Source organism: Oncorhynchus mykiss, chromosome 32, assembly GCF_013265735.2.
Source record: "Oncorhynchus mykiss isolate Arlee chromosome 32, USDA_OmykA_1.1, whole genome shotgun sequence".
Lineage (NCBI taxonomy): Eukaryota > Metazoa > Chordata > Actinopteri > Salmoniformes > Salmonidae > Oncorhynchus > Oncorhynchus mykiss.
Window position 1 is genome coordinate 5,678,689 of NC_050572.1, and position 20,526 is coordinate 5,699,214.

General features: G+C 45.3%; 1 protein-coding gene across 6 annotated transcripts; it reads right to left on the reverse strand.

The window, feature by feature from the left end:
- Positions 1–1,010: 1,010 nt before the first annotated feature.
- Positions 1,011–18,659, reverse strand: tert (telomerase reverse transcriptase). Of its 6 annotated transcripts, none has more exons than XM_036971727.1 (17): positions 18,171–18,659; positions 17,421–17,637; positions 15,597–17,133; positions 15,268–15,457; positions 14,347–14,500; positions 14,089–14,256; positions 11,357–11,518; positions 11,116–11,217; positions 10,826–10,911; positions 9,642–9,758; positions 9,205–9,276; positions 5,984–6,172; positions 3,681–3,807; positions 3,511–3,572; positions 2,816–2,940; positions 2,512–2,649; positions 1,011–1,437 (listed from the first exon to the last, which is right to left on the reverse strand). In XM_036971727.1, exons 2-17 carry the CDS (start codon positions 17,634–17,636, stop codon positions 1,334–1,336), a joined length of 3,549 nt encoding a protein of 1,182 aa, XP_036827622.1. In that variant the 5' UTR covers position 17,637; positions 18,171–18,659; the 3' UTR covers positions 1,011–1,333. The 6 variants fall into 6 exon arrangements, 5 of the variants coding, with proteins under 5 accessions (XP_036827622.1, XP_036827619.1, XP_036827620.1 ...); XM_036971724.1 differs by having other exon boundaries at positions 17,421–17,673; positions 17,712–18,182; XM_036971725.1 differs by lacking the exon at positions 18,171–18,659 and adding an exon at positions 17,709–18,145 and having other exon boundaries at positions 17,421–17,677.
- Positions 18,660–20,526: the final 1,867 nt, after the last annotated feature.

Below are 20,526 nucleotides of genomic sequence, written 5' to 3' on the forward strand. Positions count from 1 at the left end.
ACCAGCTGTCCCCTTGTTCTGGACTACTAGGGGAACCAGCTGTCCCCTTGTTCTGGACTACTAGGGGAACCAGCTGTCCCCTTGTTCTGGACTACTAGGGGAACCAGCTGTCCCCTTGTTCTGGACTAGTAGGGGAACCAGCTGTCCCCTTGTTCTGGACTAGTAGGGGAACCAGCTGTCCCCTTGTTCTGGACTAGTAGGGGAACCAGCTGTCCCCTTGTTCTGGACTAGTAGGGGAACCAGCTGTCCCCTTGTTCTGGACTACTAGGGGAACCAGCTGTCCCCTTGTTCTGGACTACTAGGGGAACCAGCTGTCCCCTTGTTCTGGACTACTAGGGGAACCAGCTGTCCCCTTGTTCTGGACTACTAGGGGAACCAGCTGTCCCCTTGTTCTGGACTACTAGGGGAACCAGCTGTCCCCTTGTTCTGGACTACTAGGGGAACCAGCTGTCCCCTTAACTGATTAGAGTACAGACATACCAGTCAACAAACGTGTTTTTGTTTTATTTGGACATGAACCCACAGTTTCACCTTCGTCGTCTAAGGGAGGGAGAGCCGACACCTACAGCCAATACTGGATAACCAGGCCAAGACATACAAAGAATAACTAATTGTTGTCGAGTAGGAAACAAGGAGAACCATACCAACTCCAGCAGACACCGTCTAGAAGGTGAGCACGCTATATCAATCAGTAAGGGACAGTTTAGTTTCGCAAGACCGTCTTGTGTTCCAATTGTTTGTTTTAGCAGTGTGCATTGTTCCTGTTCACACAGCGGTGAAGGGTGAAGGAATTAATCTGAGCCTCAACCGCTCATCACCTGTGTAACGTGGTGCTTTCAAGCGAGGAACAGATTTCATTGGCCTTGTCAGGAGTGACTTTAGGTCCTTCAGCAGAAGTCGCGAAACTGTGACTCTCCGTAGTATGTTGTACCCAGGTCGACTGACTCAAAAGGAATTGCCTTTCGCTACTGAGCACTCGATGAATCAACAGACAAAAGTCCAGAGAAAGATGGGTCTGTTGATCTTACAGAAATCTTTATTACATGTATTTTTTTTTAACAGACAGTCTTTTATGATTCATCCTTGTCACTCACTGACCTACAACCTCGGTCTGCTTTAAAAAGTACAACAGAATCAAAACATGAGCTAGTATACAACCAAACCAAAATATTGACACCGGGACAATTTACAATTGTCCACACAGTATTCTGACCCAACTGTTTAAGCCCCCCCCCCCCCTACCTGCTGTGCACAGTTATAGGGTTAAGAGGTTATAGGGTTAAGAGGTGACAAGGCGCAGAGGGCAAGAGGTCACAGTAGTGGAAATTCTCCTCTAGGCCTGGATGGCCTTGAAGTCTTCAGGCATTTTGGGTGTGGCAGCCTGTCTGATTCGGGCCAATCTCAAACCCTCCAGCTTCCCCTCCAGCTTCCTCTTACCTGTACAGCCAGAGAGAAACACACAATTAAAGCTGACTCATACACAGCCACCGACTATGGCAGGTAAATGAACAGTTAGGCGTCCATTAAGTGGTCGAGAGAAAAATGTGTCCGATCCAGTGGGATGTTCCGATCTTTAGAAATGAACTCGACGTGGCCCAGGGTGGTCTACCTGTCTAAGACCTCTGGAGCTCATGTACCGTCTCCGGTTTCACATCTGGCCCACCGCTCTTTCAGCACTCTCTCTCCTACCTTTCACCTCACTCTCCAGTTAACACACAACAATATATATATAAATTAACTTAATGACAACCTCCACACTTACTGACCCTTTACTATGAGGGTAGGCACCTCTGGACCTGCACTGCCTGCGGCCTGTGTTGCCCACACCCGTCCTTTCACTATCATATCAATACTGGATCAATAACCACTAACCTGATCATATCAATACTGGATCAATAACCACTAACCTGATCATATCAATACTGGATCAATAACCACTAGCCTGATCATATCAATACTGGATCAATAACCACTAACCTGATCATGTCAATACGGGATCAATAACCACTAACCTGATCATGTCAATACTGGATCAATAACCACTAACCTGATCATATCAATACTGGATCAATAACCACTAACCTGATCATGTCAATACTGGATCAATAACCACTAACCTGATCATGTCAATACTGGATCAATAACCACTAACCTGATCATGTCAATACTGGATCAATAACCACTAACCTGATCATGTCAATACTGGATCAATAACCACTAACCTGATCATGTCAATACTGGATCAATAACCACTAACCTGATCATATCAATACTGGATCAATAACCACTAACCCGATCATGTCAATACTGGATCAATAACCACTAACCTGATCATGTCAATACTGGATCTCGCCGTCTTCAATGCCAGTAAGAACCATGATATATACCTTCACAGTGTTGCAGTTATCTTGCAGGTTTAACACATTTACAGTCTAGTATATTACAGGAATATATTGGTGAAGGGAGACAACAACAACAACAACAACAACGTTGAGTAGGGTGGGTACGTACGTGTGCGTAGCGGAGCGAGGAGATGGTAGTAGAGGGGGCGATGACGGGACAGAACCAACAGGAAGGCCAGACAGTATATCAGTTCTACTGCCTCATACTGAAGGCTACCTGTTAAAGCCTTACAGCCTAGAGACACACCTGGAGGAGGGGGGTGGGGGGAGAGAATAATTATCAGTACTCTTAACTAGTCAAGACCACAGTGACGATGAGGGGAAAGAGATGGAGATGGTGAGAGTGAGCTGGAAGCTAAAAACACAGAGAGTACGGGGAGTCCTATATTAAGTAGTCAAAATCTCAGGCTTGCCTTTGTTGCAGAGTCTGACTAGATGGTTGGTGTACTCCGCCAAGTCCCAGATCAGATTGAGGAAGTACGAGTGGTTTCCGCCCACTTTCTGACCAAACGGCAAACTCTGTGCACAGGCATGGAACCTAACGCCACAACCACAAACAGTTCCATGCATATTAATCTGCTATGGGTGACTAGAAGTACAATACATATTAATCTGCTATGGGTGACTAGAAGTACCATACATATTAATCTGCTATGGGTGACTAGAAGTTGAAATGGCTAAATAAGATAAATGAAATGTGTCCACTCTTGGAAAAAAAGGTAACCTCGACCACCCCCCACCCCCCCAAAAAAAACATTGATTGACTCCATTACAGATAAATGAATACAAGTGATATAATTTATAAACCCGGGGAAACATTAACCATAGAGAGATATACTTTCTACTACTGTATATTATTGCATCTATAAAACAGTTAGTTAACCATCAATCTGCTCCATCCAGACACATTCCTCTTATTAAGGAAGCTGGTGTCTCTCTGGGTTTCTTCCAGACAGAGAGGCTAAAGTCCTTCTCTGTTTACTCTGGATGGAGGAGACAGGGACAGGCACTGTGTGTGTGGGTGGTCACACGTTTCACGTAGGGCCGAAGTGAGACGTCAAACCACTGAAAAGGTCATTTTTCGGGTCAGGACCATAGGCTGCCTTACCTGAACGCGTGCAGCAACACTAACTTATAGATGTTGCTATAGACAGCCTCCAGGGAGTTGGTCTGAAATATACACAACAGGCATTGGATGACAGTCCCACGTCAGGTGGGATAGAGAGTGGACAAGCAATTGATGGACAGGTGGTCATCATATAGCAGAGCATGACTCACTTTGAGGTCCAGGAAGAGGGCGTGGCACTTGAATCTAAGAATGGACATGAGCTTCCTCTTCATTTGCTGCCCCGCGCAGTGGGCGGAGCCTAGCGTCAGGCTGTAGCGCAGGGATAGGCCAGCGTAGCTGAGAAGAGAGAGGAAGAAGAGATCAGGTTCCGTTGTGCCCTACTTATCATAATGAAAACATCCAGTTAGTCCTTACCAACTCTATTCATATTCATCCGATTAGACGGGTTGGATTGACCAATCAACACTCTGACCCCCCCCCCAGTGCCACTAGGATGGGCGTCTACTGTTGCTCAGAGGGAATTTAAGAGAACTCTATACCAGTAAGTACAGCCAGGGTTCAAGGAAGTTTAGCACAATTTACCAGAACCCATAAAGGCCGTAACAGAGAGAGACAGGAACCATAACAGTAGATTGATTCCAAGCTGGCAGGCAGAGATAGTAGGACTTCGGTAACAGAGAATTCATCCTCCTAAATTCCCCTCTAGTACAAAAGGCTAAAAGAACCATCTAAAATCTGGCCAGAATTTATGTTGCTTGCAACAAGAGTTGCATCATCAGGGTTGCTCAGTGTGTCCCCTATGAAAAACGTTGCCTGCAACAAAGTTGCACTACAAAAAGATTGAAATCATTCCTATAATATGAAAGTTATAAAAACACACACACACAGTCAAATGTTTTAGAACTACTCATTCAAAAGGTTCTTCTTTAGTTTTGACTATTTTCTACATTGTAGAATAATAGTGAAGGCATCAAAACTATTAAATAACACATATGGAATCATGTAGTAACCAGAAAAAGTGTTAAATCAAAATATATATTTTATATTTGAGATTCTGCAAAGTAGCCACCCTTTGCCTTGATGACAGCTTTGCACACAGGCATTCTGTCAACCAGCTTCATGAGGTAGTCACCTGGAATTCATTTCAACTAACAGGTGTGCCTTGTTAAAAGGGACAATTTGTGTAATTTCTTTCCTTCATAATTTGTTTGAGCCAATCACCTGTGTTGTGACAAGGTATGGGGTGGTATACAGAAGATAGCCCTATTTGGTAAAAGACCAAGTCCATATTATGGAAAGAACAGCTCAAATAAGCAAAGAGAAACGACAGTCTATCATTACTTTAAGACATGAAGGTCAGTCCATCATTACTTTAAGACATGAAGGTTAGTCAATCTGGAAAACATCCAGAACTTTGAAAGTTTCTTCAAGGGCAATTGCAAAAACAATGAAGCACTATGATGAAACTGTCTCTCATGAGGACCGCCACAGGAAAGGAAGACCCAGAGTTACCTCTCCTGCAGAGGATGAGTTCATTAGAGTTACCAGACTCACAAATTGCACCCCGAATAAATGCTTCATAGAGTTCAAGTAACAGACTCATCTCACCATCGACTGTTCTGAGGAGACTGCGTGAATCAGGCCTTCATGGTCAAATTGCTGCAAAGAAACCACTACAAAAGGACACCAATAAGAAGAAGAGACTTGTTTGGGCCAAGAAACACGAGCAATGGACATTATACCGGAGGAAAATCTGTCCTTTGGTCTGATGAGTCCAAATGTGTAATTTTTTAGTTCCAACCACCAGGTCATGGTGAGATCGATGATCTCCACATGTGTTTCCCACCAATGCCAAGCGCCAGCTGGAACCGGGTAAAGCTCAACGCCATTGGACTCAGGAGTAGTGGAAACACGTTATCTGGCGTGATTAACCGCACTTCACCATCTGGCAGTCCGACGGACTAATGTGGGTTTGGCGGATGCCAGGAGGGCGCTACTTGGCCAAATGCATAGTGCTGACTGTAAAGTTTGGTGGAGGAGGAATAATGGTCTGGGGCTGTTTTTCATGGTTCAGTCTAGGGCCCTTAGTTCCAGTGAAGGGAAATCTTAACGCTACATTATACAATGACATTCTAGAGGATTCTGTGCTTCCAACTTTGTGGCAACAGTTTGAGGAAGGCCCTTTCCTGTTTCAGCATGACAAGGCCCCCTGTGCACAAAGTGAGGTCCATAGAGAAATGGTTTGTTGAGATCGGTGTGGAAGAACTTGACTGGCCTGCGCAGAGCCCTGACCTCAACCCCTATGGAACATATTCAGGATGAATTGGAACAACCGACAGCGAGCCAGGCCTAAATCGCTAAAACATCAGTGCCCGACCTCACCAATGCTCTTACGGCTGATTGGAAGCAAGTCCCAGCAGCAACGTTTCAACATTAGTGGAACAGCATTCGCAGACCACTGGAGGCTGTTATAGCAGCAAAGGGAGGACCAACTCCAGAGTGTATATATTACCTGGCGTAGTTGTTGTAGACGTCCAGGGTGTGTGTATTCAGCAGTAGTCCACACCAGGGGAACAGACAGTGTAAAGGCAGCAGGCGTACCCCAGCAGGACAGGACCCCCACTCACCCAAAGGGAAGTTAACAGCCACCTTCTGGGGGTTCACCACACACCCGTACCGTGGTACCCCCGCCATCAGGGTCCTAAGAACAGGAGGAAATGACATCATCGACAGGAAATACATCAAACGTGTGGCGATGGGGGAAATATGTAACGGAAGCAAGTAGTCATTCACTTGCAAAGCATTTAGCAACACCGACTGGAGACACCCAAAATATAGAAGCCAACGGTTGATTTTACAGACTTGTGTTACAATTTTTGCTTCCAACAAGGACATGACCTCAACAAAATATGAAATTTACTTTCACATTGTATAGTTGGCCCTAGCCACTGATCCATTAAGCTATAGCTCATCCACATATGGTAATGGTTAGCACAGGTCAGGAAGGTTATATATGGTAATGGTTAGCACAGGTCAGGAAGGTTATATATGATAATGGTTAGCACAGGTCAGGAAGGTTATATATGGTAATGGTTAGCACAGGTCAGGAAGGTTATATATGGTAATGGTTAGCACAGGTCAGGAAGGTTATATATGATAATGGTTAGCACAGGTCAGGAAGGTTATATATGATAATGGTTAGCACAGGTCAGGAAGGTTATATATGGTAATGGTTAGCACAGGTCAGGAAGGTTATATATGGTAATGGTTAGCACAGGTCAGGAAGGTTATATATGATAATGGTTAGCACAGGTCAGGAAGGTTATATATGGTAATGGTTAGCACAGGTCAGGAAGGTTATATATGATAATGGTTAGCACAGGTCAGGAAGGTTATATATGATAATGGTTAGCACAGGTCAGGAAGGTTATATATGGTAATGGTTAGCACAGGTCAGGAAGGTTATATATGATAATGGTTAGCACAGGTCAGGAAGGTTATATATGGTAATGGTTAGCACAGGTCAGGAAGGTTATATATGGTAATGGTTAGCACAGGTCAGGAAGGTTATATATGATAATGGTTAGCACAGGTCAGGAAGGTTATATATGGTAATGGTTAGCACAGGTCAGGAAGGTTATATATGGTAATGGTTAGCACAGGTCAGGAAGGTTATATATGATAATGGTTAGCACAGGTCAGGAAGGTTATATATGGTAATGGTTAGCACAGGTCAGGAAGGTTATATATGGTAATGGTTAGCACAGGTCAGGAAGGTTATATATGGTAATGGTTAGCACAGGTCAGGAAGGTTATACAGTGCCTTGCGAAAGTATTCGGCCCCCTTGAACTTTGCGACGTTTTGCCACATTTCAGGCTTCAAACATAAAGATATAAAACTGTATTTTTTTGTGAAGAATCAACAACAAGTGGGACACAATCATGAAGTGGAACGACATTTATTGGATATTTCAAACTTTTTTAACAAATCAAAAACTGAAAAATTGGGCGTGCAAAATTATTCAGCCCCCTTAAGTTAATACTTTGTAGCGCCACCTTTTGCTGTGATTACAGCTATAAGTCGCTTGGGGTATGTCTCTATCAGTTTTGCACATCGAGAGACTGAAATTTTTTCTCATTCCTCCTTGCAAAACAGCTCGAGCTCAGTGAGGTTGGATGGAGAGCATTTGTGAACAGCAGTTTTCAGTTCTTTCCACAGATTCTTGGATTCAGGTCTGGACTCTCTCCAGCAAACTCTCCAGAAGTTCAGTGAGGATCTCTGAATGATCCAATGTTGACCTAAATGACTAATGATGATAAATACAATCCACCTGTGTGTAATCAAGTCTCCGTATAAATGCACCTGCACTGTGATAGTCTCAGAGGTCCGTTAAAAGCGCAGAGAGCATCATGAAGAACAAGGAACACACCAGGCAGGTCCGAGAGACTGTTGTGAAGAAGTTTAAAGCCGGATTTGGATACAAAAAGATTTCCCAAGCTTTAAACATCCCAAGGAGCACTGTGCAAGCGATAATATTGAAATGGAAGGAGTATCAGACCACTGCAAATCTACCAAGACCTGGCCGTCCCTCAACTTTCAGCTCATACAAGGAGAAGACTGATCAGAGATGCAGCCAAGAGGCCCATGATCACTCTGGATGAACTGCAGAGATCTACAGCTGAGGTGGGAGACTCTGTCCATAGGACAACAATCAGTCGTATATTGCACAAATCTGGCCTTTATGGAAGAGTGGCAAGAAGAAAGCCATTTCTTAAAGATATCCATAAAAAGTGTTGTTTAAAGTTTGCCACAAGCCACCTGGGAGACACACCAAACATGTGGAAGAAGGTGCTCTGGTCAGATGAAACCAAAATTGAACTTTTTGGCAACAATGCAAAACGTTATGTTTGGCGTAAAAGCAACACAGCTCATCACTCTGAACACACCATCCCCACATGGTGGTGGCAGCATCATGGTTTGGGCCTGCTTTTCTTCAGCAGGGACAGGGAAGATGGTTAAAATTGATGGGAAGATGGATGGAGCCAAATACAGGACCATTCTGGAAGAAAACCTGATGGAGTCTGCAAAAGACCTGAGACTGGGACGGAGATTTGTCTTCCAACAAGACAATGATCCAAAACATAAAGCAAAATCTACAATGGAATGGTTCAAAAATAAACATATCCAGGTGTTAGAATGGCCAAGTCAAAGTCCAGACCTGAATCCAATCGAGAATCTGTGGAAAGAACTGAAAACTGCTGTTCACAAATGCTCCCCATTCAACCTCACTGAGCTCGAGCTGTTTTGCAAAGAGGAATGGGAAAAAATGTCAGTCTCTCGATGTGCAAAACTGATAGAGACATACCCCAAGCGACTTACAGCTGTAATCACAGCAAAAGGTGGCGCTACAAAGTATTACCTTAAGGGGGCTGAATAATTTTGCACGCCCAATTTTTCAGTTTTTGATTTGTTAAAAAAGTTTGAAATATCCAATAAATGTCGTTCCACTTCATGATTGTGTCCCACTTGTTGTTGATTCTTCACAAAAAAAATACAGTTTTATATCTTTATGTTTGAAGCCTGAAATGTGGCAAAAGGTCGCAAAGTTCAAGGGGGCCGAATACTTTCGCAAGGCACTGTATATGGTAATGGTTAGTATAGGTCAGGAAGGTTATATATGAAAATGGTTAGTACAGGTCAGGAAGGTTACATAGGAGAGAAATGGGACCTACTTGAGGAAGGTCTGTGCCTGGCTCAGGTCAGGAGTGATGAGGAGGAAATCGTCAACCAGTCTCATCAGACACCTGATAGAGGCAGAGATAACAGGTTAGACGCCTGACAGAGAGAGGCAGAGATAACAGGTCAGACACCTACACACGGATACTTGGTTCTTTCAAAGGTTGCCCTCTGATGGTGAGTTGGGAGTTATTCAAGACGTTTGACTGACAGACAAGAGGAATTTGATCCGAGGTGAATTAAATGTTTGGGGATTTGGGTTTAGATTAAATCATATGCACAGCAGATCACAACACGGACGTTATTTAATATCTGAAAAGAAGAGAAAGGTCACTGGTCAAAAAAAATAAAATGATATCCACTATGCTTGTCCGTCAGTCAGGCAAAGGTTATTTCTACAACCCCTCGTTTAACTTCCCAACCTCCTCCTCACCCTCCTCGCCGACTGACGTTAGGAAACAGAAGGTTCTCCATGTGGCCGTAACAGAGGCAGCACAGCAGAGAAGACACCGCGGAACCCTGAGGAATCCCCTGACACTGACGGAACGATCTACAACACAGGGGGGGGGGGGGCATTAGACAGGGGAGGGGGTCATTAGACAGGGGAGGGGGTCATTAGACAGGGGAGGGGGGCATTAGACAGGGGAGGGGGGCATTAGACAGGGGAGGGGGGCATTAGACAGGGGAGGGGGTCATTAGACAGGGGGGGGGCATTAGACAGGGGGGGGCATTAGACAGGGGAGGGGGGCATTAGACAGGGGAGGGGGTCATTAGACAGGGGAGGGGGTCATTAGACAGGGGAGGGGGGCATTAGACAGGGGAGGGGGGCATTAGACAGGGGAGGGGGGCATTAGACAGGGGAGGGGGTCATTAGACAGGGGGGGGGCATTAGACAGGGGGGGGCATTAGACAGGGGGGGGCATTAGACAGGGGAGGGGGTCATTAGACAGGGGAGGGGGCATTAGACAGGGGTGGGGGCATTAGACAGGGGTGGGGGTAATAGACAGGGGTGGGGGTAATAGACAGGGGTGGGGGTCATTAGACAGGGGAGGGGGTCATTAGACAGGGGAGGGGGTCATTAGACAGGGGAGGGGGTCATTAGACAGGGGGGGTGGGGCATTAGACAGGGGAGGGGGGCATTAGACAGGGAAGGGGGCATTAGACAGGGGAGGGGGGCATTAGACAGGGGAGGGGGCATGAGACAGGGGAGGGGGCAATAGACAGGGGTGGGGGTCATTAGACAGGGGAGGGGGTCATTAGACAGGGGAGGGGGTCATTAGACAGGGGAGGGGGTCATTAGACAGGGGAGGGGGTCATTAGACAGGGGAGGGGGTCATTAGACAGGGGGGGTGGGGCATTAGACAGGGGAGGGGGGCATTAGACAGGGGAGGGGGGCATTAGACAGGGGAGGGGGGCATTAGACAGGGGAGGGGGGCATTAGACAGGGGAGGGGGCATTAGACAGGGGAGGGGGGCATTAGACAGACTGAAGTATGTAGAGACTTCAGAGAAACTCAAAGTCATTAAAGAATAATGGGATAAAAATTTGACACAAAAACAAAGTATGTAAATGTTTTTTTATAAAAAGTTTGAGAAAGAGAAAATATAATCGTCTCACTTCTTCCCAAACTGGACAACACAGCTAGAGAGCATCTGGGTGAAGAACTCCAAGACGTCTTTGCCATGAATATCTGTGGAGAAATGCTGACAGAAGATAACACTAGCGTTAGAATGCGCACTAGCGTTAGAACGCACTAGCGTTAGAACACCTCAGCCAGGAAGAGTTGGGATTTACTATTAAAATGGGTGCTGTGTTGGGACAATTCTAGAAGGAATGAAATAGTTATTGGTATGGTAGGATACCGCTGAAGCACTTCTTCAAAAATGGCTGCCATTCCATCCTCTCACCTGCTCCACCAGTATGGCATCGTGAACTTTGCCCTCTCTCTGCAGTGACATCACAAAGCCTTTCATGTTGGTGGACGACACAGTGTCTTCCGTGAAGTCTGCCTACACGGAAGACACACAAAATGGACACAAGAACACAGACAAATGTAAACGAAACAAAGTGGTGCGTTGGGGGGGGGGGACAAGTTTGGCGAGACAAAGGACTGGTAAGGGTGTGTGTGTGTGTGTGTGTGTGCTGTACCTGTCTGACAAAGGTCTTCTTGAGGCCCTCGTGGGTGTCGGCCCACACCTTGGCATAGCGTCGCACCGAGAAAAGCTCTTGCTGCACATGTGACAGGACCTGACCAATCACCTCCAAGAGCTGAGTGTGGGGTAGACTGTCATAGGCCCCACTCACATCCACCTGAGAGAGATTACATTTAGGTTTATTTATGTTCCCGTTTTGTACTTTAACTAGTTGCACTTCGTTACAACACGGTATACAGCCATAATATTACATTTTAAATGTCTCTATTCCTTTGAAACTTTTTGTGAGTCTAATGTTTGTTCATTTATGACTATTAACTATTTCACTTGCTTTGGCATGTTTCCCATGCCAATAAAGCCCTTTGAATTGAGAGAAAGAGAGATGAGGGTGGTAGAGAGAGATGGTGGAGAGAGAGGGGTGGGGGGTGGGGGGGTTGTAGAGTTTGATGGTAAAGAGAACAAGACAGAGAGCGAGCCCTCACGCCACTGGCTGAGTTTTTTTTTTTTTTTTTTGGGGGGGGGGGGGGGGGGGGGGGGGGGCAGAATAATGGGAGGTGTTGGTCAGTTTATCATCTCGGCAAATATCGCCGCATGGGCCGGCCGTGAGGCCCAATCACAGAACTACAATTAGAATGTTCATTCATTAGCATCTCTGTGGGCCGAGTCATAAAGACGTCATTTAACTTTTTTTTTAAATCATGAAATGACCTTTTGCTGTGGCATAGACAAGCATTATTGTTTTTGTACTCCTCCAACATATTCCCCAGGCTCCAAACCTTGGTGAATGGGAAGAGACATCCGTTACGCAAGACAACAACAACGTGTCACATTTGGCGATTGCCAAAACAGGTCAGAATTATCCGCGCACGTCCTGGTTTTCAGCCACTCATCTCTGCCTGTTGAACCACATGGCGTTTTGGAGAGTAGGCTATAGGCCTACCAAACCGTTTAAGTTCATCCTCTTGATTTTTCAGCACTCTGACGTGTGATAATGTTTTTTAATTTTATCTTTATGTAAGGTTATTTAGCGAGGCAAGTCAGTTAAGAACAAAATCTTATTTTACAATGACGGCCTAGAAACAGTGGGTTAACTGGTCTAGGAACAGTGGGTTAACTGCCTGTTCAGGGGGCAGAACGACAGATTTTTACCTTATCAGCTCAGGGATTCGATCATTCAACCTTTCGGTTACTAGTCCAACGCTCTAACCACTAGGCTACCTGCCGCCCCACAATGTACAGTACATACTGGATACGGTAATGTACAGTACATACTGGATACGGTAATGTACAGTACATACTGGATACGGTAATGTACAGTACATACTGGATACGGTAATGTACAGTACATACTGGATACGGTAATGTACAGTACATACTGGATACGGTAATGTACAGTACATACTGGATACGGTAATGTACAGTACATACTGGATACGGTAATGTACAGTACATACTGGATACGGTAATGTACAGTACATACTGGATACGGTAATGTACAGTACATACTGGATACGGTAATGTACAGTACATACTGGATACGGTAATGTACAGTACATACTGGATACGGTAATGTACAGTACATACTGGATACGGTAATGTACAGTACATACTGGATACGGTAATGTACAGTACATACTGGATACGGTAATGTACAGTACATACTGGATACGGTAATGTACAGTACATACTGGATACGGTAATGTACAGTACATACTGGATACGGTAATGTACAGTACATACTGGATACGGTAATGTACAGTACATACTGGATACGGTAATGTACAGTACATACTGGATACGGTAATGTACAGTACATACTGGATACGGTAATGTACAGTACATACTGGATACGGTAATGTACAGTACATACTGGATACGGTAATGTACAGTACATACTGGATACGGTAATGTACAGTACATACTGGATACGGTAATGTACAGTACATACTGGATACGGTAATGTACAGTACATACTGGATACGGTAATGTACAGTACATACTGGATACGGTAATGTACAGTACATACTGGATACGGTAATGTACAGTACATACTGATACGGTAATGAACAGTACATACTGGTGTGGTAATGCACAGTACATACTGATACGGTAATGTACAGTACATACTGGTGTGGTAATGCACAGTACATACTGATACGGTAATGTACAGTACATACTGATACGGTAATGTACAGTACATACTGATACGGTAATGTACAGTACATACTGGATACGGTAATGTACAGTACATACTGGATACGGTAATGTACAGTACATACTGGATACGGTAATGTACAGTACATACTGGATACGGTAATGTACAGTACATACTGGATACGGTAATGTACAGTACATACTGGATACGGTAATGTACAGTACATACTGGATACGGTAATGTACAGTACATACTGGATACGGTAATGTACAGTACATACTGGATACGGTAATGTACAGTACATACTGGATACGGTAATGTACAGTACATACTGGATACGGTAATGATTAACAACGGTCTAATAGCCTACAGTTCTCTTGCCATTTTGTTTTCATTGTGATAGGCTCATGTTTTACCGGTAGGGCGTACCCCCACTATTTATTTTACCGGGACGCTGTACTGTACCAGCTTACTTTCACCCCTGGGGGAGAGAGAGAGAGCAAGTGGAGAGAAAATGAGAGGGGAGGGGGGAGTAAAGGTATAGAACTATGGAATGAAACGGTCAGATCAACCTTGACAAAGTAGAGCCGCTGTGGTTTGTCTTTCTGAGCAGGGGTGATGGAAGAGAGGACTCTGTGGATGTCGGTCAACCCCCACACTGTAGAGCCCAGGAGAGAGGGAGAGGACCGTACACAGACACCTAGCACATCTAACAGCTCCTTCACACGGGTCTGGAACAACTGGAGGGACAGACAACACACACACATTGACAGCAAGACAGATATAAACTTAAGAAAACAGTTCTTATTAAAAAGGGGTCAAAGTCATACCCTTGTTTTGGCGTCAGCCCCTATGACCCGTGTGATGGGTCTCATCCCTTCGGTCTTGGGGATGAAGCGGAGGCGGGAGGGGACAGTGGTTTTGGGGAGCGACGTCACCTGGGCCAGGGTCAACTCTGACATCTGACCTTTAGAGAGGTGACCACTGGGAACAAGGTCATAAAAATGTGTCAACGCTGACCACAGAGTTAAAGTGAGCGGGAGCGAGACACAGCGACAGAGACAGAGCGAGACACAGCGACAGAGCGAGCGAGACACAGCGACAGAGCGAGCGAGACACAGCGACAGAGCGAGCGAGACACAGCGACAGAGCGAGCGAGACACAGCGACAGAGCGAGCGAGACACAGCGACAGAGCGAGCGAGACACAGCGACAGAGCGAGCGAGACACAGCGACAGAGCGAGCGAGACACAGCGACAGACAGCGCGAGACACAGAGACAGCGCGAGACACAGAGACAGCGCGAGACAGAGACAGCGCGAGACAGAGAGCGCGAGACACAGAGACAGCGCTAGACACAAAGACAGAGCGAGACACAGCGACAGAGCGAGACACAGCGACAGAGCGAGACACAGCGACAGAGCGAGACACAGCGACAGGGCGAGACACAGCGACAGAGCGAGACACAGCGACAGAGCGAGACACAGCGACAGAGCGAGACACAGCGACAGAGCGAGACACAGCGACAGAGCGAGACACAGCGACAGAGCGAGACACAGCGACAGAGCGAGACACAGCGACAGAGCGAGACACAGCAACAGAGCGAGACACAGCGACAGAGCGAGACACAGCGACAGAGCGAGACACAGCGAGATTTTGTTTAAGTCTGAGTGACTAAACAACTGAGGGCTGTGTATGATAGTGAGACAGATAAAAATTATCATGTTCGTACATGTGTAACTGTGTATAATACCTGAAAGCCAGCTCCTGCAGCTTGGCCCAGACCTGGTATCTGTAGAAGCGCAGTGCGTTCTTCTGTCCCATGCTCTCTGTGACGTAGAACATAGCTCTCACCAGGCCTAGCACATAGCCATCCAGCAGCCAAGCCAGGAGCTGGCCTAGCACCCGCGTCCGATACGACAGCTCACTGGGCGGGCAGCGGCCTGGGGATGAGAGGGGTTAGAATGGGTGGAATGAAGGTAAGTAACATATTTAATGGAAGCTGGATGGAGGAGACAGAGAGAGAGAAGGGGGCGAGTCTGGGAAAGTAGAGTCTGGGAAAGTAGTGGAAGAGGAACTGACCCGTCTTGCTGATCTTCAGCCAATCACAGTCATTCACCTTCATCTTCCACATCAGCTCAGCCAATGACATCCTCTCAAACTTGCCCATGGACAGGAAGTTCCTGACTGCGGACAGGAATTTGAATCGGTTATGGTCCGACCCCCAGAACTCCGAGGGGACCACCGCGTTGAGGCACTCTCTGACAAAGAGGTACACCCGGTGAGGTGCACTGTGCTGGGGCAGGAGGGAGGCCATATCCCCCTGTCCCACTGCTGGACAAACCCTCTGCAGTATCTTAGAATAGGGACACCTCCTGTGTCGACGTAACAACTGACAAAACAGAGGCACCAAGGTGAAAAATCTTCTGGGAAGTCTCTCAGGCTTCCTTTCTGTTCCGTTCAGATAGGCCACGCCTTCAAAGAAGACCAGTCTCACTAAGTCTCGCCCCTGCAGACGCCTGGGCCCCTCGTCCCTACTTTTCCTCTTCCTGTTTAGTAGGAAGCGGCGCATGCCCCGCCCTCCGTAGAGCATGCCCAGGGTGCGGATGAAACACTGGGAGTGGGGAAGCGGTGGGAACGACCCTGTTCTCCAACTAGGGCCCCCCTCTACATGGACGGTGGCCGATACAGGTCCAGACTGTTCTTCTACTGGTCTTGGGACTACAGCCGCTGGCCTTCTATGTCCTGTTTTCATTGACATCTGCTCGATATTACCTGTGCAGTTGGAGACCTGTTTAGAGCTCTCGGCGGGTGCTATGGTGACCATCACAGCCTCCAATGGTCTTCCGGGTCCAGCCAGTTTCTCCACTGGCTTCCTGAGACGTTCCATTTCTGCTGACACCTGTTCCACATTGCTAGAACCATTGAAAACCTGTAGGCTCTGTGTGGGTCCCTTGGTGAGAGAAATGACCTCCACTGGTCTCTTGACCCCATTTGTTTCCAGTGTTCTGTGCTTACGATCGCTAGTCCCACTGGAGACTGTGGGAGCTTCTCTTTGAGTGCATCTCCTTTTTCCAGGCAAACACACATCTCCTTCCACCTCCTCCCTCTCCCTCTTCCTCTTCCCTCCCAAACTGACCTCGTCTCCCTTCCTTTTCCCAGTGTCTCTACCTCCATCCTTTCTCCTATTTCTCCCAGCAGAACCCTGAAATTCCCATCCCCCATTTCTGACCTCCTTACTTCTCCCTCTGCTGTTCCTAGTAGTACCATTCCGTTTGTATCCCAGGTGGAACCTAGAGATACCCGTTGACATGGAAACGCGGTCGTACACAGGCACGCCGCACACCTGGAACGCGGACGACGGCGGCACCGTCACGAACAAGGAACAGCTCTCCAGGAGGTACTTGGAGATGTCCGTGCCGAGGCGCTGGCAGACCCTCTTCCATAAGTCGCTGCAGTGGATGTACATGGCACTCTGAGTGATCTCGCCATGAAACTTAAACTGGTCTGCGTCGCGGTCCTGGAACGTGTAACCGTAACCGTGCGCCAGGACATTCCTTTTCTTTTTCCTCTTGATGTTGTTCAACACGAACGCCAACAGCTCAGGCACGGTGCTGATCTAAGGACGACATTTAAATCAATACGTCAACATAACTGGCACATTGTTTTGTGTGTGTGTGTGTCTGTCTCTGTGCATTTTAACCCATGGCTTTTGGGGGTCAAACATAGCGCTGTAAAACAATACAAAACACCTCTCTTAAAAGTCAAATGTCAGTTCAAAACGTTGCATTTCATTGCAAATATTGAACCAAGCTGGCTAAGTAAAAACTCGGCTACTCCATGCTGTTAGATAGCTAGTTACTTAGACTACGCTTTAGTTCTGTAACTAGCCAACTACACATGTACCTGATTGCAGCTGGGGACGTCCTGTAGGGTTTTATCCGTGCAGACCAACACTCCCCGGACAAACGATATGAAGCGCGTTGTATCTGTCGGTTCGATGAGCACCGCTCTCTGTCCCTCTCTGAATACAATATGGTCTGCAAACTCCTCCAGGGTCTCGACGTGCCGATACAGAGAGCCGAGTATGCCGAGCACACGTGTCATATCGCCACTGGGCATTCTGAACGGATATCCTAGTTAGTTAGTTAGTTAGTTACTTACTACTACTACTACTACTACTACTACTACTACTACTACTACTACTACTACTCTCTCGTAGTAAAGCTGGATTATTGTGCCCATTTAAATAATGTCACTCTGTGTAGCCTAGAGATGTCGTTTGTCTGTTTCGGAATCCGACAACCAGCGATACACCGTTCATACTTGTTCCTGATCCCACTTCCAGGCGCTCAGCCAATCGGAAGCTAGAAAACGTCACCCTCTAACGTTAGTCCAAAATAAAGGTTTATTGGTCGCGTTATACGGTTTAGCAGATGTTATAACGAGTGTAGCGAAATGCTCATGTTACCAGCTCCTAACAATGCAGTAAATTGTTCACAATAAAAAAAAGTACACTATAATAATGAACTAGAAATAGAGAAATGCCGGAGAGAATGAACCCAAATTGCATTCTCAAGCCCCGGAAGCAGACATTCAACTTGCTATTCATCTGCTTCTCAAGTTTAATAATGTCCAAATAAATTCGGTACTTACCAAAGAATGGAGTTTCGCTGAGCAACTAATTTTATAGTGGTCGTTATGTACTTCTACAAAAGGCCTAAATAAAAATTACATGCAACCCCCCCAAAAAATCCCGTGTCTGAATTAAAATCCAAGTATTGTTTTTGACCTATTCTGCACCCTCAATAAAATCACTCGGTTTATTTAGAAATATGCCATCACTGTAAAAAATAAATATATATATATTTTTTAAAGTATATTGTCTACTTAATCTACTTTGATGAAATATGATTGTATTCCGTGTAGCGCAGTGAAACAACAGATAGATATGACGTTCATAAAGTGTTGTGGGTGACACAGTGATTTCCTGCTGCGGAATCAGCCGACCTGTGCTTGGCAGTAATGACCAGTGTTGCCAACTCATTTTCAGCGGAAGTTGCTTCAAGCAGGTTTAAAAAAATAAATAATAATAATAATTTAAACAAATATCAACAAACAAAAGAGGAATAGGCACATGCAAACAAGCATACAAACAAACTATTTACAGGAATCCTAAACAAACAAATCATATTCATTACTAATACAAGTTTTAATTGCCTTTTTGTTTTCCATTTTAGTTAAAGTTTAAACTCATTTATTAAGTGAAAAAAGTTAGGTTTTTGAATTAGACCATTTGTGAATGTGAAATTGACCTAGTATTATTAGCAGTTGAATTAAATATACTACATTGCTAGAGGCAGGTTGATTTGTTGCTAAATGACGTTGTGGTATCATTACGTAGAATACACAATAACGTTGACTGCCATCTCGGCAAAACAAATAATATTTGTTCAGGTACAGACACCCACTACTTTCTGTATTTCTGGCTGTACAATTTTTGATTGACACATGTTGATTGATGTTGAAAGTTCTGTTCAAGATCAAAACATTCGTGACCAACTATATTCATTGGGTTTGTCTCGTTGAACCCGTACTACTACTGCTGCTGCAGTCAGACAACAATGATTAGTAATTTACTGAAATTGCGGCAGGCCTTCCGCCGACGTCACTCACAATGCAGCCAGGCACGTGTTGTGACTTGAGTGTGTGCCAAGAGAAAATCGTTTTAGTGTCATTTAGAGGGGAAATGCGTGCATTTTAGCATTTGAGTCACTTTTCAAAAGTTGCTACAAGTTCCAAAAAGTTGTTAAAAATAGCTACATTTGTTGCTAGGTGCTGTTTGAAAAAAAAGGTTGCCATGGTAGTCTGATAAATTGCTAAATCTAGCAGCAAAATTGCTAAATTGGCATCATGGGTAACGGCGGATTATGTTGGAGATAGTTTGCGCATGCGCACTTGGTCATAAGCGACAGACAGGGTATTTTTTTCAGTTTCATTTAACTTTTTATTTCGATTTTTTTTTTGGTGTAAATACACACTGGCCATAGATGCGGAATGTACGGGTGCTGCACCTTCAGCACCCCCTGAAATAAAAATAATTTAAAGTTTCCCCAGGAACCCAATCGGCTGACAAAAAATTATCGCATCACCCCCCCACGCATAAACTACTTCCCACGGCTATAATACTGACCATAACGAAACAGCTGGTAAATGGCAAACCATGGTCGTTGTTGACTCTAGATTTTCCCTCTTTCTAAATTTCCACCGGATATTTCCAACTCTGTCCAAGAAACCGCTCGCAAATGGTATGAGCATTCTATAATGATGTTTTCCCCACAGATTGCATTTTGGCACATGCGTGTGTATGTTAATCAACATTGTAACACTGTGATCTGTTCAGCCTTATTCATTTACATGGCGTATACCTCCACTACACTACTTTTATACTCCTCGTGGAGATTGAGTATACGCAGAATCCAGTATATTGTGACGACCCTGGGTTTATTAGCGCGGAAATCGACCCTTGCCGCACGAGCATGCATTTGCGACACAGTCGATAGCATCACCGGACCTCGGGCTCGAAGGTCGAGGGTTCGAGACCTGCTCCCTGCTGTTTCATTACAATATAAAACAAAATATGTGCTGTTGTATAAAACAATGTAACTAAAATACAACGTAGAAATATAATGAGCCGTGTCGAGAATACAGTATTTAAATACACAGTACAAAACCCCCATGGTAAAATGTATAGAATTGCAAGAAATTAGCTTCCGAGACTCAAAATATATCTGTGTGTATATGGCCAGTGTGTGAATAGAAAAAGTGTGTATTTGCAGTAGTTATACAGGATGAGCCACGACGAGTCCAATCAGAGAGCCTCATTCATGGTGGCTCTCTGGTACAATGTGAATTGTATAGGACCAATATGAAAAACGTCTCATCTGCTACTGTACACACGTTTTATGTTCTGATAAAATCACAAGACGGTTTTAATTTAATGAACGACAGA